Here is a 13,963-nt window from a genome sequence, read left to right on the forward strand (position 1 = left end):
AGCACTTTGGGAGGCCGAGGCAGGTGGATCACCTGAGGTCAGGAATTTGAGACCAGCCTGGCCAACATGGCGAAACCACATCTCTACTAAAAATACAAAAATTAGCCAGGCGTGGTGGCTCACACCTGTAGTCCCAGTTACTTGGGAGGCTGAGGCAGGAGAATCGCCTGAACTCAGAAGACAGAGATTGCAGTGAGCCAAGATCGTGCCATTGCATTCCAGCCTGGGAAACAGAGTGAGACTCTGTCTCAAAAGAAAATAAAAAAGAAAGAAATGGTTGGGAGTAAGAAAGACCTACGAAAATGGCAGGTTAACCCCTAAATATGACAATTTCAAGTCTGGCACTGGGACAAAGTGAAGAAAAAAAGATCAATATGTGTTTGTGCACCTTACACGACAAACTGACAGTTTGAATGTAGTGTTATCATCTCCTGTTAAGCTAAGGAATGGGGTGGGAGAGTATGTCTAGAAAATACAGCAGGTGAAACATATTTCAGCATGCAATTTGTTGCTGTTGAGACGGAATCTCAGTCTGTTGTCCAGGCTGGAGTGCAGAGGTGTGACCTCAGCTCATGGCAACCTCCACCTCCCAGGTTCAAGCAGTCTACTCAGATGATCCACCTACTTTGGCCTCCCAAAGCGCTGGGATTACAGGTGTGAGCCACTGTGCCCAGCAGGATGCAATTTTTTCCATCTACTCAAAGGAAAGGGCAAGTTGCGGTGGCTTGTGACTGTAATCCCAGCACTTTGGGAAGCCAAGGTGGGCGGATCACTTGAGCTCAGGAGTTTGAGACCAGCCTCGGTAACATGGTGAAACCCAGTCTCTACAAAAAACATACAGAAGTTAGCCAGGCATGGTGGTGTGCACCTGTAGTCTCAGTTACTGGGGAGGCTGAGGTGGGGGGATCACTTGAGTCTGGGAGGTGGAGGTTACAGTGAGCTGCGATCATGCCACTGTACTCCAGCCTGGGTGACAGAGCAAGACCCTATATCAAAAAAAAAAAAAAAAAAAAGAAAACAGAAAGGAGCATTCCCACCCCAAATAAACTGTTATAAGCTGATTGAACTTCACACTAGTGCCATCTGGTGATGCTAATGAGTAACTACAAGGTAATGGTTTTCTCATCAGTAGACTACAAAAAGTTACTAAATGTTTATGTATGTAAACATATGTATAATTCCATCATAGGAGCCAAACCTGATTTTAAAAGAGAGGAAAATAGCGAAGATGATTTTTAAGAGATGAAAAAGGATGAGGTACGTAAACTGAAAAGCAGCAATAGTTACCAGATAAGAAAAGCATATAGGCTGGGTGCAGTGGCTCACGCCTATAATCCCAGCACTTTGGGAGGCCAAGGCGGTCAGATCACAAGGTCAGGAAATCGAGACCATCCTGGCCAACATGGTGAAACCCGTCTCTACTGAAAATACAAAAATTATCTGGGCGTGGTAGTGTGTGCCTGTAATCCCAGCTACTCGGGAGGCTGAGGCAGGATTGCTTGAACAAGGGAGTTGGAAGTTGCAGTGAGTGGAGATCATGCCACTGCATTCCAGTCTGATAACAGAGCAAGACTCTGTCTCAAAAAAAAAAAAAAAAAGAAAAAGAAAAGCTTGTAAGCTAACTTCAGGTGAATCATTAGTAGAAAGTTTACATCCTTATAGTTTGGACTATGAGTGTTTATATCCTTACACGTGGGGATTTGCCTTAAATTCTAGGTAATTATTTCTCCTGATTAATAAAGCACCACCTTCTTCCACCACTAGGTGCTGATCCAGTGAGAGTGCCTTCTGCTGCGCAGTCCCCTAGACACGTTGAAGAGAGGAGCAAGTTGCCTTGCCCTGACATTGACCCTGATTTGACCCCTCTTCTTTTAAGAATCTCAACTTCGAAGTATTGATGACGTTGGTCCCAGTAAGGACATCACCTCTGCCCTTGGCACCACAACTCTGTATGGAGTTACCCAACTTCTTCTTTTTAGTTGCAGTCCCAATTTTATTCATCAGAAAGCAGCCCTCCCCTCCCTTCCCTTATGAGGTCCCAGGCGGTGGTGGCAGATTTTTCCTGAAGAGTCTTTTTCCTGTGCCTGTCTTGTTGTTGGAGCCACTGCCAGCTGGTAGGGTCCCCAAGCCTCTTGGGATAGCTCCACTAAGAGCCTGGTAACTGAGCAGGGTGGATCCTGTTCCGGGAGCTGCTGCACCAGTTAACTCTCCCTTGTTGCAACTCTGTGCACCAAGAACCCCTAGCATCATCCTCATTCCTGAGCCAATATGCCTTTATGGAGCTGGTCTCACCTTCTGGTGCCCACGGCCATTGGCATCGCCAGCCTCATTCCATGCCACTGTGAGTCAACTCAGGAAAACAGCAAGTGCATTTGAGGCTCAGGGATAGTCATTCCATCTTTAGATTCTCCTTGGACTTCAACTGCCAGCACAGCATGCATTAGCATTGGTCCTGTGGGTTGACTGAAGTTTAAACATCAGTGCCTGCTTGCCTCCATCCTTTTTACATCTTATGCAGGCTGATTGACATATAATTTGTTCTTAAAAATAGGGGCATGGAATCTGTGATCCAGAAAAGTCTGTACTTTATGGACTCTTTTCCCACTCTTGCCTCTTTGTGCTGCTATTTCGTGTCCTCTTCACACCATGTATTTCCCACCTACTAACTCCTGAAACTTCTCTCCCTGGACTGGGAGAAGGGCTAAAGAATGTCAGTAAATAAAAGAGCTTTTGTCCAATCCCAAGGCATATGTTGGGCCCAAAAAAGACAAACTGTGTGTGTCTGGGGTGAAGAAAAAGGGCCTAAAGAAATTGCTTCTTGGCCCTTTGGCTAAGATCAAGTGGAGAAAAAGACATGTAGGAGAAAAAGTCAGTGCTCAGAACTGGGGCAAGCCTGGCTTGGAGGGTCGGAGTCCCGAACAACTGTGGGGCTGGGGCAGAGGCTCCCCGAGACTTGTGATTATGACTTTGTCAGTGCTCTAAAATTTCCCTGGAGATTGATTCCCTGGGTGCCCAAAATAGGTCCCTGGCATTCAGGTCCTCTCTGCCCAGCTCACCTTCTCCCAATTTCCTAACAAATTTGAAGTTCTTGGAGTGGCTCCAGGGATGTGTTCGTGGACCAGAATCCCACATTTCCTCGGGGGCATGCTCATAGGTAGGTCCAGGCTGTGGCACAACAGTCATTTCTAGCCTCTTGAGCTTCTTTTCCTAGGGTGATATAAGAAAAGGCTGGGCAAGAACAAAAATGAGCCCGAGGTGTTGGACAAGAGACTTGATGTCGTCCCTGGAGCTGCTGTTCTGAATCACACAGTCTTGAGGAGGAGGACCTGGGTCACTGGCTGAGCCTGTGGAGGAGGAAACTGTTACTGACTCTAAGTCTGGCAGGATCTTTCCTCCCACCCTGAGCTATGTATGGGTGCCTCTCACACAGGCCGATTTAGATTCTGTGTCCTGGAAGGAAGGCCCAAGCCAGAGCAGGGGTCCCGGGCTCAGAGGAGCCTTCAGAGTGAGAGGGCAGGCCCTTTGCCGACCCACCTTTCACCGTAAGCAGTGGTGCTCGCCCCTGCTCTTGCTCAAGGGAGTCACCCATTCCTGAGTGAGTCAGGGTCATTCACTCTGTGACAGCTGTGGCTCGCCTTACATGAGCTATATTGGGAATTGGAATGTCATGCAGATGCCCCTTGTCTCCCCACCCCCACAGTAAAATTAATCTCCTCTCTGGGGAGTAAGGGACAAACAGTGCTACCCACAGAGTGAACAAGAGAGGGTCATTTAGGAAACGAGAATTTTACAGAGAAAGGGATAGATAAAACTACGTGAGCCTGGCGAGGGTGCAGAGCAGAAAGTAGAGAAAGGAAAGTGTCCGAAGACTGCTCTCTGGGACAAGACAAGTTGTTAAAGAAAGGGACAGGAGAGATAGGAGTGCTATTTCAAGAGTGAGCCACAGAAGGGAATCCACAGGCTGTCTAAGCGAGGAAGGGTCTACAGACAGTGAGTGAAGGCCAGGAACAGGGCCCAGGCCGGGGCAGGTGCGACCACCGAGGGGATGAACTTCACAGTGGGTTTCAAGCCGCTGCTAGGGGATGCACACAGCATGGATAACCTGGAGAAGCAGCTCATCTGCCCCATCTGCCTGGAGATGTTCTCCAAACCGGTGGTGATCCTGCCCTGCCAACACAACCTGTGCCGCAAGTGTGCCAACGACGTCTTCCAGGTGGGCATGAGGGATGGGGCAGGGCCAGGTAAAGCAAGGCAGACCTGTGGGGGACTGATCAGGTCAGAGCTGAGACCCCAGGAGGTGATGGATAGAGTGTTCTTTGAGGTGGGTGGTGGCTGTTGTGGCTGGAGAGCAGAAGTGCTGGGGTCCAAGCAAATCCCAGAGCAAGCATGAGTCAGCAGCTGGCTGCTGGCTGGCAGGTATAGCCTGTGCGTGGCCAGCAGCTGGAGTGCTGGGATCTACCGAGGAAAGGAGACCCTGTGGAAACTGGGAGCGAGGGGATCCTACACTGGGCTTTATAAGAGCCTGTGCCAGACTCTGCAGTCCAATTTGGAGTTTCAGACTTTGAGTGCATTGTGGAAAATCTGGAGAAAAGATTAATGAGATAATGAAATGTTAAAAAATAAGTAAAATAAAACCTAACCCTGTGAGAAAGCGCCACAGTGGCAATAGAACTATTTGTATTTAAGGAAAGTTCAGTGCATCCGTTGTGGGGACAGAGTTAGATATGGTAGGCAGGAGGCTGGGACTTCTCCCCAACTTGAGTTCATACGTGTCACCCTCTAGATCATTCAGTAAAGAGGCCTTCTGGTTACAAGCTATTGAGATCACTTAACAAGCAGAGAGAAGGCAGAGAAGAAATTTACTTCTTAGAAGTCTAGCCAGTTTGGGTTTATTTGTGGTCATGGGGCTAAGCATAGCTAATCAAATTGACAGATACCATTTTAGCCACTGGTTTAGAAGTAAAAGCAGCATGTACCAGAATGGATTATAAGTGGGCTTTTTTTTCTTGTCCTGTGCCACTGGGGAGGTTCTAGTAGGCTATGAAATGGAGCAGAAATCAGGGAGAGTAAGGGGCAAAGGCATGCACACACACGCACACACAGCCTAGCTGATGAGTAAAAACCCTAAATAGACCAGAGCTAGCTGGCTTAGTATGTGTGTCAGTGACACGGAACATCCCAAACAGGTATTCTTCATCTGTGTCAGAAATGATGAGGAAATGTGTTAAACACAAGTGATTTTTAACCTAATCAAGGAATACTTCCCTTTTAAGTTCCTTGGGGCAGCTTGTTTGGGGAAGGAATGGGCTGGCTATGTCAGGCCATCCCACACTGTGCCCTGTGACCCGACCCTTGTGTGTCTGCTGTGTGGCATCTTCACTGAAGACCAGCACTCTGTGGTCCCTCCTGCCATCTTCCCATTGAGGCCCATTCCCTCTTCTATTCTTTTATTTTTTATTTTATTTTATTTTATTTTTTAATTGTGTTTTTGAGATGGAGTCCCTGTTGCCAGGCTGGAGTGCAGTGGCACAGTCCTGGCTCACTGCATCCTCAAACAGTTCCCCTGCCTCAGCTTCCCGAGCAGCTTGGACTACAGGCACGTGCCCCTATGCCCAGCTAATTTTTTGTGTTTTTTAAAGTAGAGACGGGGTTTCACCATGTTGGCCGGGATGGTCGTGATCTCTTGTCCTTGTGATCCAACCACCTCAGCCTCCCAAAGTGCTGGGATTACAGATGTGAGCCATCGTGCCCAGCATATATATATATATATATATTTTTTTTTAGACGGAGTCTCACTCTGTCGTCCAGGCTGGAGTGCAGTGGTGTGATCTCGGCTCACTGCAACCTCTGCCTCCTGGGTTCTGGAGATTCTTCTGCCTCAGCCTCCTGAGCAGCTGGGACTACAGGCACCTGCTACCACACCCGGCTAATTTTTTGCTGTATTTTTAGTAGAGACGGGGTTTCACCATCTTGGCCAGGCTGGTCTCGAACTCCTGATCTCATGATCTGCCCACCTCTGCCTCCCAAAGTGCTGGGATTACAGGTGTGAGGCACCATGCTTGGCCTCCCTCTCCTATTCTTTATTGTCTAAATCTGCCATTATTCAGCTCCAGAGTATCTCAGAGCCAGTATTTTTCCCCTTCGGGGGGCCTAGACTAAATGCTATGCCTCCTCATCCTGGGCGTGAAGTCTTCCATGAGAGGCAATGCCTTGCCCACCGTCTTGGATTCCTTGGTCTAAGTAACTCTGAACATCCTTCAGGCTGAGATGCCTAGGAGGGAATGGCGGAAAGATTTTGCCATCCTTTCTCATGAACTTAGAGTGAAACATCCTGTCACTGGAACTTGAAATTTGTGAAAGCAAAGAGAAGTTCTGAAAGCAAAGGTGACGTGTCCTGTGAAAAAGTGGTCAGAACGTCCAAGTGCATTCCTGGGTTCCTCTGTCATCTGGCAGAGGGCCCCATACATTGAGGCTAGAATGTGTTTAAGTGACCTGCTTGTTCAAGTCAACCCTCTCTAGCCAAGCACACTGTTTTGGTTCCAGAAAGCTCTAGAATACTCATCTGGGCTCAGAGAGACCTGGGAATGGCTTGGGGCAAACCCTGTGCAGAATCTTTGGAGATAACATGATACCCAGGCTTTGGGGTGGCTCTGTGGATCTGGAGTGATATGTATCTTTTGAGGTGCAAAGCACCCCTGGGCCCTCCAAGGAGGAAGAGTGAACAGCTCATCCCTTGCTGCTTATTTGGGAGGGCCTGTGGGAGGCTGACCCAGTTCTTCAGCTGCACTTAGTCTGTGTATCTCAATATATCTCGGTAGATCTCCCTCTGAAACATGAGCATATTTAGTTTTTTCGCACATTGCCTCCACATTTTGACAACTGTAGGCATAATCAGATTGTCTGTTTTCTAAGTATGGGGCAAGAATAGGACTTTTGGAAAGAATAGGACTTTCCCTTTACCTTCAAACCACTTAGGAAGAAAACCCTTAGAGCATTGCCTAGAAAGTTAACAGTTATCAAAGTGATACCAATATATCATTTAGAATTTGTAATATGTAAACATACTGTTTTCAAAGCAGTATAGGAGTTCATATCGTGAAAAGCAAATCTGCCATTCACCTCAGACCCTACTTGCCTTCACCAGATTGAAGTAACTATTACTAACGTTCTTGGGAATACCAGAAAATGTCACAAATCGGCGCATGTTTGCATGTTTGTATGGTCTCAAACTAGACCCATCGGCCCCCACATGCCTTTCTTCACTTTCTCTGGGTGATTATTTCGTATCCACCATTCAGATCTGTGTCTTCTTTTTTAAATAGCTGTGTAGTTTTCATTGCTATGACTGGACCACAGTCCATTTAAATAATCTGTCCTCTAAAACGTTTAGATGGTTTCCTGTGTTTTGCTGTCCTAAAAACTGCTGTGATGGACAACAAACAAGAGTTTTGGGGAATTGCAATAAAATGGTGATTTTATAAGACCAAGTTTAACTACACAGCCAGGAAGCAAAATTCGAAAACATTTATATAAAAATACTGGCTACGTGAGGTGGCTCACACCTGTAATCCCAGCACTTTGGGAGGCTGAGACAGGAGGAGCACATGAGCCCAAGAGTTTGAGACCAGCCTGGGCAACATAGTGAGAACTCAGCTCTACAAAAAAAGAAAATACTGTTAGTTGAACAGTATTAAGGGATTGGGAGGAATTCATCCATAATCTTACCTCCCCAACACAGTTATTTTTATTTTTGCATATTACTTTGTTTTTTGTTTTTGAGGTGGTGTCACGCTATGTTACCCAGGCTGCTCTTGAACTCCTGGGCTCAAGTTATCTTCCTGCCTCAGCCTCTGGAGTGCACCCCACCAAGCCCAGCAATTTTTTCATATTACATTCAAGCCCATGTCTGCAAACACTTTTACATAGTGGCCATCTTAATTTAATTCTTTTTAGAGATGTAACAACTCTTTCTCTCTGAATTGAAACAGAATGAAACAACACCAAGACACCACATTAACCCCCTCTAATTTCTTCCTCCTTCTTTCTCCACACTTGCACCCACTCAGCTACCAAGAACTTCCACTAAAGGAAAGCTGTTGGTGTGGGAATTTGACACAAACATCTTCCCATGTGTTTCTGTATTTGTAAATTCTGTTCATTCCTAAATGGCTTTAAAGCAAGCCTTCAGTTTATTTTTATACCTGCCTCCACTTCACTGTGGGCACTTGTTTTTGAGCCTGCAACCTGTTGTAATTTCACAGACGACCAAAGGGCCTTGTAAGAAGGTTGTTCTGAAACAGCTCTCCTGGAGGATGTCTGACTACGGAGGGACTTGCAGAGGGGGAATTGTCAGGAAAGGAGCTTCCTTCTCCAGCAAGGGGCAGTCTGAGAGCGATGACTTTTGTTTCACGCCACCCAAATTCCATTTCTTTATCCTTTAATTGCTAGGACCAGGTGTCATCAGGTACAGGCTTGTCAGAGAAGATCCTGCCTAGCCTGCCTCCTCGACCACTTCCGCCCACTCTGAAGCCACCAGCCACCATTCTTCAGTACAACTTTAGGCAGGTCTCCCTGATGAGAAATTGGTTCACTAAAATTCTGTGAATTGCATTAAATTTGTAGTAGGGTTAGGGCCCTTACTGGTATAGGGAAGAATCTTGATTTAGTGAGAACCAAAACCTAGACTGAGACTTAGCACTCCTGGATTCTCCTCTCATGGGTTTCTTTGTGAATTTGCCACACAATGTAAATCAGGCTATTTCACCACTTCAAGCCTGTTTACATAACTGTGAATGAAAAGGGTGTTTTATTTATTCATTTATTTTTGAGACAGGGTCTCATTCTGTTGCCCAGGCTAAGTGCAGTGACTGGAACATGGCTCACTGCAGCCTCAACTTCCCAGGCTCTAGCAATCCTTCCCACCTCAGCCTCCTGAGTAGCTGGGACCACAGGCGTGCATCACTCCCCCTGGCTAATTTTTTGTAGAGACAGGGGTCTCTCTATGTTTCCCAGGTTGTTCTCTTTTCTTTTCTTTTTTTCCTTTTTTTTTTTTGTTATTTTTGTGCCCAGGTTGTTCTCCAACTCCTGGACTCAAGGGATCCTCCCACCTCAGCCTCCCAAAGTGCTGGGATTACAGGCATGAGGCACTGTGCCTGATGGAAAAGGGTGTTTTAAACTGAAAAAAACTCTGTTTTTTTTGACAGAGTCTCACTCTGTCAGCCAGGCTGAAGTGCAGTGATGCAATCTTGGCTCACTGCAACCTCCACCTCCCAAGTTTGGGCAATTCTTCTGCCTCAGACTTCCAAGTAGCTGGGACTTACAGGCACACGCCACCACGCCCGGCTAATTTTTGTATTTTTAGTGGAGACGGGGCTTCACCATACTGGCCAGGCTGGTCTCAAACTCCTGACCTTGTGATCTGCCCACCTTGGCCTCCCAAAGTGCTGGGATTACAAGTGTGAGCCACTGCGCCTGGCCGATTTTTTTTTCCAGAGACAGGGTCTCACTCTGCCACCCAGGCTGGAGTGCAGTGGCACAATCTTAACCCACTGTAACCTTGAACTCCTGGGCTCAAACAGCCCTCCTGCCTCAGCCTCCCGAGCAGCTAGGACTACAGGCATGCACCACCACACCTAGCTAATTAAAAAAATTTTTTTTGTAGAGACAAAGTCTTACTATGTTGCTCAGGCTAGTGTCAAACTCCTGGCCTCAAGTGATTCTCTCACTTCAGCCTCAGAAAGCTCTGGGGTTATGGGTGTGAGCCACTGCACCTGGCCTTGAACTGACCTTTAACATCTCTTGTAATGTTAATGATTTGGTTTCACAAAGTCAAAAAATATTTGTATGGATTTCCATTTTTTAAGGTCTTTCCATTCTGTGACCCGTGTCCTAGTTTGGCCCACTCTTCCGCTTATCACTCCTCCTTTCAAGCAATAGGGCTCCGTTTACCAGCTCCTTGGGCCAGGCTCTTCCCTAGGTTCTGCCTCCCATAGCTAGCCCTCCACTTACAGTCCCTCTTATACCTGCAGCTGCAGCTCAGCTTTTACCAAAACTTGGATTCTTCTCAGGCTCTTTAGCTTTTCTCCTAATGCCTGGCCTTCTGCCCCCCATTTCCCAAGGTTTTTCCAGTATTCTGAGTGTCTGGCTTATAGAACTGGTATGCTCCATCATTCATCATTGACCAGGGCTTCAGGTTGGGGGAAATAGCCTCTGACAAGCCTCGTTGCATCCGGGGCCTGTGTCCCAAGTTAGCACCTCTCTGGATAGCCAGGGAATAGGGAAAACATTCTTGAGATGAGTACGGATTTGCTAGAGTAGCTGCATTTGCAGAGCCTCTTTTTTTCTTTCTTTTTCTTTTTCTTTTCTTTTCTTTTTTTTTTTTTTTTTTTTTTTGAGACAGAGTTTTGTTCCTGTTGCCCAAGCTGGAGTGCAATCTTGGCTCACTGCAATCTCCAGTTCCCGGGTTCAAGCAATTCTCCTGCCTCAGCCTCCCTAGTAGTTGGGATTACAGGCATGCATCACTACACCTGGCTAATTTTTGTATTTTTAGTAGAGACAGGGTTTTGCCACGTTGGTGAGGCTGGTCTTGAACTTCTGACCTCAGATAATCCGCCTGCCTAGCCTCCCAACGTGCTAGAATTACAGGCAGGAGCCACTGTGTCCAGCCTACAGAGCATCTTTCTTTCTTTTTTTTTTTTTTTTTTTTTTTGAGGGGGTTTTGCGGTTTTTACCCAGGCGGAGTGCAATGGCGCGATCTCGGCTCACCGCAACCTCCGCCTCCTGGGTTCAGGCAATTCTCCTGCCTCAGCCTCCTTGAGTAGCTGGGATTACAGGCACGCGCCACCATGCCCAGCTAATTTTTGTATTTTTAGTAGAGACGGGGTTTCACCAAGTTGACCAGGATGGTCTCAAGCTCTTGACCTCGTGATCCACCCGCCTCGGCCTCCCAAAGTGCTGGGATTACAGGCGTGAGCCACCGCGCCCGGCCCTGGAGCATCTTTCTAGATGGAATATTTCTATTAGATGCTATGGAACATTACAAAGGAAATAGAAGGCACCATCAAGCCTAAAAGTGAGAGAGCTCATGGCACATATTCCACACAACAGCCTGAACATAACCTAGAATTAAATTCCATTTATTTGTTCCATTCCATCTTATCCTTCACAGTGAAGAAAGAACAGTCATTTCATACCCTGTGGTTTTGTGTGGTAATTTCTTTTTAAGATCTAGCTTAGTATTGTTAACAGTCCTCTTTGTTTGTGCAGTGCCTTATAATTTATAGAATACTTTCACAAGCACGATTCCATTTGAGATACATAGAATGGACGTTATCTCCATTTTACAGAGGAGAACATGGGAAAGAGGTCACAGTCACACAAAGGGACAGACTAAGGACATAAATCTAGATGTTCTGTTACGATTCCTAGAGTGATGGAATTTCCTCTACACGTCACATCATTGGCACATGAAATTTTACTTTATGGGGCAGCCTTCCTTGTGTAAATGTAAGATTTAAGGAAAGAACAAGACATTTGTGTATATAATAGAACCAATCAATTATCTCTTAGTTTTGAAATAGGAAGTTAAACAGAAGCAGGAGATAGGATTTTTCTAACTGGGTATTAGTCAGCTGAAAAATCTTTAGCCTAATGCAGACTGTCAACTATGAAGATGTATTAAGGAAGTTGTCATCTATCCCTTAGAGTATAAAATTTTTATTTCTGATTTGAAAATTGAGAGATTTATAATCAGGACAGAGAGTAATTTCTTTTTTTCTGCCATGTACCGATTTGTCAGTGTGCGAAACCTATGGATCCTTTCTAATAAATATTTTTAAATGCATGCAGTGTAATATATATGATTATAAAGGAAACTGACGGCATTAGAATATAGCATGTATTTTCAATGGGAGTGATATTGCTCTCAGGGGGAAAAAATGATTCTTGGAAGGGGGCAAACAAATTTTACTATTTTTTTTTTTTTTTTTGAGATGGAGTTTTGCTCTTATTGCCCATGCTGAAGCACAATGGCACGATCTCGGTTCACCACAACCTCCACCTCCCAGGATCAAGTGATTCTCCTGCCTCAGCCTCCCAGGTAGCTGGGATTACAGGCATGCACCACCACACGTGGCTAATTTTGTATTTTTAGTAGAGATGGGGTTTCACTTTGTTGACTAGGATGGTCTCGATCTCTTGACCTCGTGATCCACCCACCTCGGCCTTTCAAAGTGCTGGGATTATAGGCATGAGCCACAGTGCCCGGCCTCAAATTTTACTCTTTTTATGTGTAAAGGGAAGATAAGCACTTGGTACATAAACAGATACACAGTATATCTATGATATTAACATATAATGGAGGGAATGGGAGCTATTGGGGGTAAATGTCTAAGAAGGATCCTGGGCAGTAGCACACAGTCTCAGCTACTCAGGAGGCTGAAGCAGGAGGATCCCTTGAGCCTAGGAGTTTAAGGCCAGAGCAACATAGCGATAACCTGTCCCTTTTTTTTTTTTTTTTTTTTTGAGACAGAGTCTTGCTCAGTAGCCCAGGCTGGAGTGTATGGAGTGTAGTGGCGAGTTCTTGGCTCACTGCAACCTCTACCTCCCAGGTTCAAGTGATTCTCATGCCTCAGTCTCACAAGTAGCTGGGACTACAAATGCATGCCACCATTTCCAGCTAATTTTTCTATTTTTAGCAGAGATGGGTCTCACCATGTTGGCTAGGCTGGTCTCAAACTCCTGACCTCAAGTGATTCACCTGCCTCAGACTTCCAAAGTGCTGGGATTACAGGCATGAGCCACTGTGCCCAGCCGAGACTCTATCTCTTTAAAATATATATATATATTTCTTTTAATTAAAAAGGTTCCCGGTCAGGCCTGATGGCTCACGCCTGTAATTCCAGCACTTTGGGAGGCCGAGGCAGGCAGATCACCTGAGGTCAGGAGTTCAAGACCAGCCTGACCAACATGGAGAAACCCCATCTCTACCAAAAATACAAAATTAGCCTGGTGTGGTGGTGCATGCCTGTAATCCCAGCTACTTTGGAGGCTGAGGCAGAAGAATCACTTGAACCCAGGGGCAGAGGTTGCAGTGAGCCAAGATCACGTCATTGCACTGAGCAATAAGAGCAAAACTCTGTCTCAAAAAAAAAAAAAAGCTCCCAGAGGGGAAAATAATGAAGAAAAGCTTTGAAAACACTGGAATGTAATCACCAAAATATTTAAACCACATTTGATGGAGTAATACAAGTGCTTCTTAACTAACACATTAAAAAATGAGGTCTAGCCTGGCACAGGCTATAATCCCAGCACTTTGGGAGGCCAAGGCAGGCAGATCACAAGGTCAGGAGATCAAGACCATCCTGGCCGACATGATGAAACCCCGTCACTACTAAAAATACAAAAGTTAGCTAGGCATGGTAGCACATGCTTGTAGTCCTATCTACTTGGGAGGCTGAGGTAGGAGGGTCGCTTGTACCCGGCAGGAGAAGGCTGCAGAGAGCCGAGATCGCACCACTGCACTCCAGCCTGGCAACAGACCAAGACTCTGCCTCAGGAAAAAAAAAAAAAAAAATGAGGTGTAGTAGTGAGTCTGAGAACTGCTGTAATTTAGAATTAGTGATAAGCATACATTATTTTTTTTAAATGTTAGCAACAACTGTAATGTGATATGAAAACAGCTGTGATTTCTGTTGGTGACGAAGTCACAGGGGCTGCCAAAACTACTGTGGTTTTATGCTACTTCCCCTATGTTGTGCTTTGGTAAATGTTTCTGTTAAAAAGTAGGGATGTTACCTAGAAGGGGTAACAATTAGACCCACATATCCAGTATAGAAGGTTTTCTCAAAGCAGCCACTAAACATTTGCAAAAGGTTTGGAACACAAGTCAGACAAATTTTAGTAGAGCAAGTCAGGATGTGGTTAGCAAATTTCATTCTTTTTTTTTTTTTTTTTTTTTTTTAGA

General features: G+C 45.7%; 1 protein-coding gene across 3 annotated transcripts in view; it reads left to right on the forward strand.

Annotated features, from left to right (window-relative positions):
- Positions 1-3,691: 3,691 nt before the first annotated feature.
- Positions 3,692-13,963, forward strand: part of TRIM54 (tripartite motif containing 54) — a 23,891-nt gene continuing 13,619 nt past the window's right edge. The window contains exon 1 of one of the 3 annotated variants that reach the window (XM_032301317.1): positions 3,692-4,213. In XM_032301317.1, the coding sequence (XP_032157208.1) occupies positions 4,046-4,213 (168 nt within the window). In that variant the 5' untranslated portion in view covers positions 3,692-4,045. The remainder of the gene's footprint in view (positions 4,214-13,963) is intronic. The other 2 variants (XM_032301314.1, XM_032301315.1) reach the window with 2 other exon arrangements.

This window comes from Sapajus apella, unplaced genomic scaffold (assembly GCF_009761245.1).
Source record: "Sapajus apella isolate SASKATOON/1434 unplaced genomic scaffold, GSC_monkey_1.0 scaffold44, whole genome shotgun sequence".
Taxonomy (NCBI): Eukaryota; Metazoa; Chordata; class Mammalia; order Primates; family Cebidae; genus Sapajus; species Sapajus apella.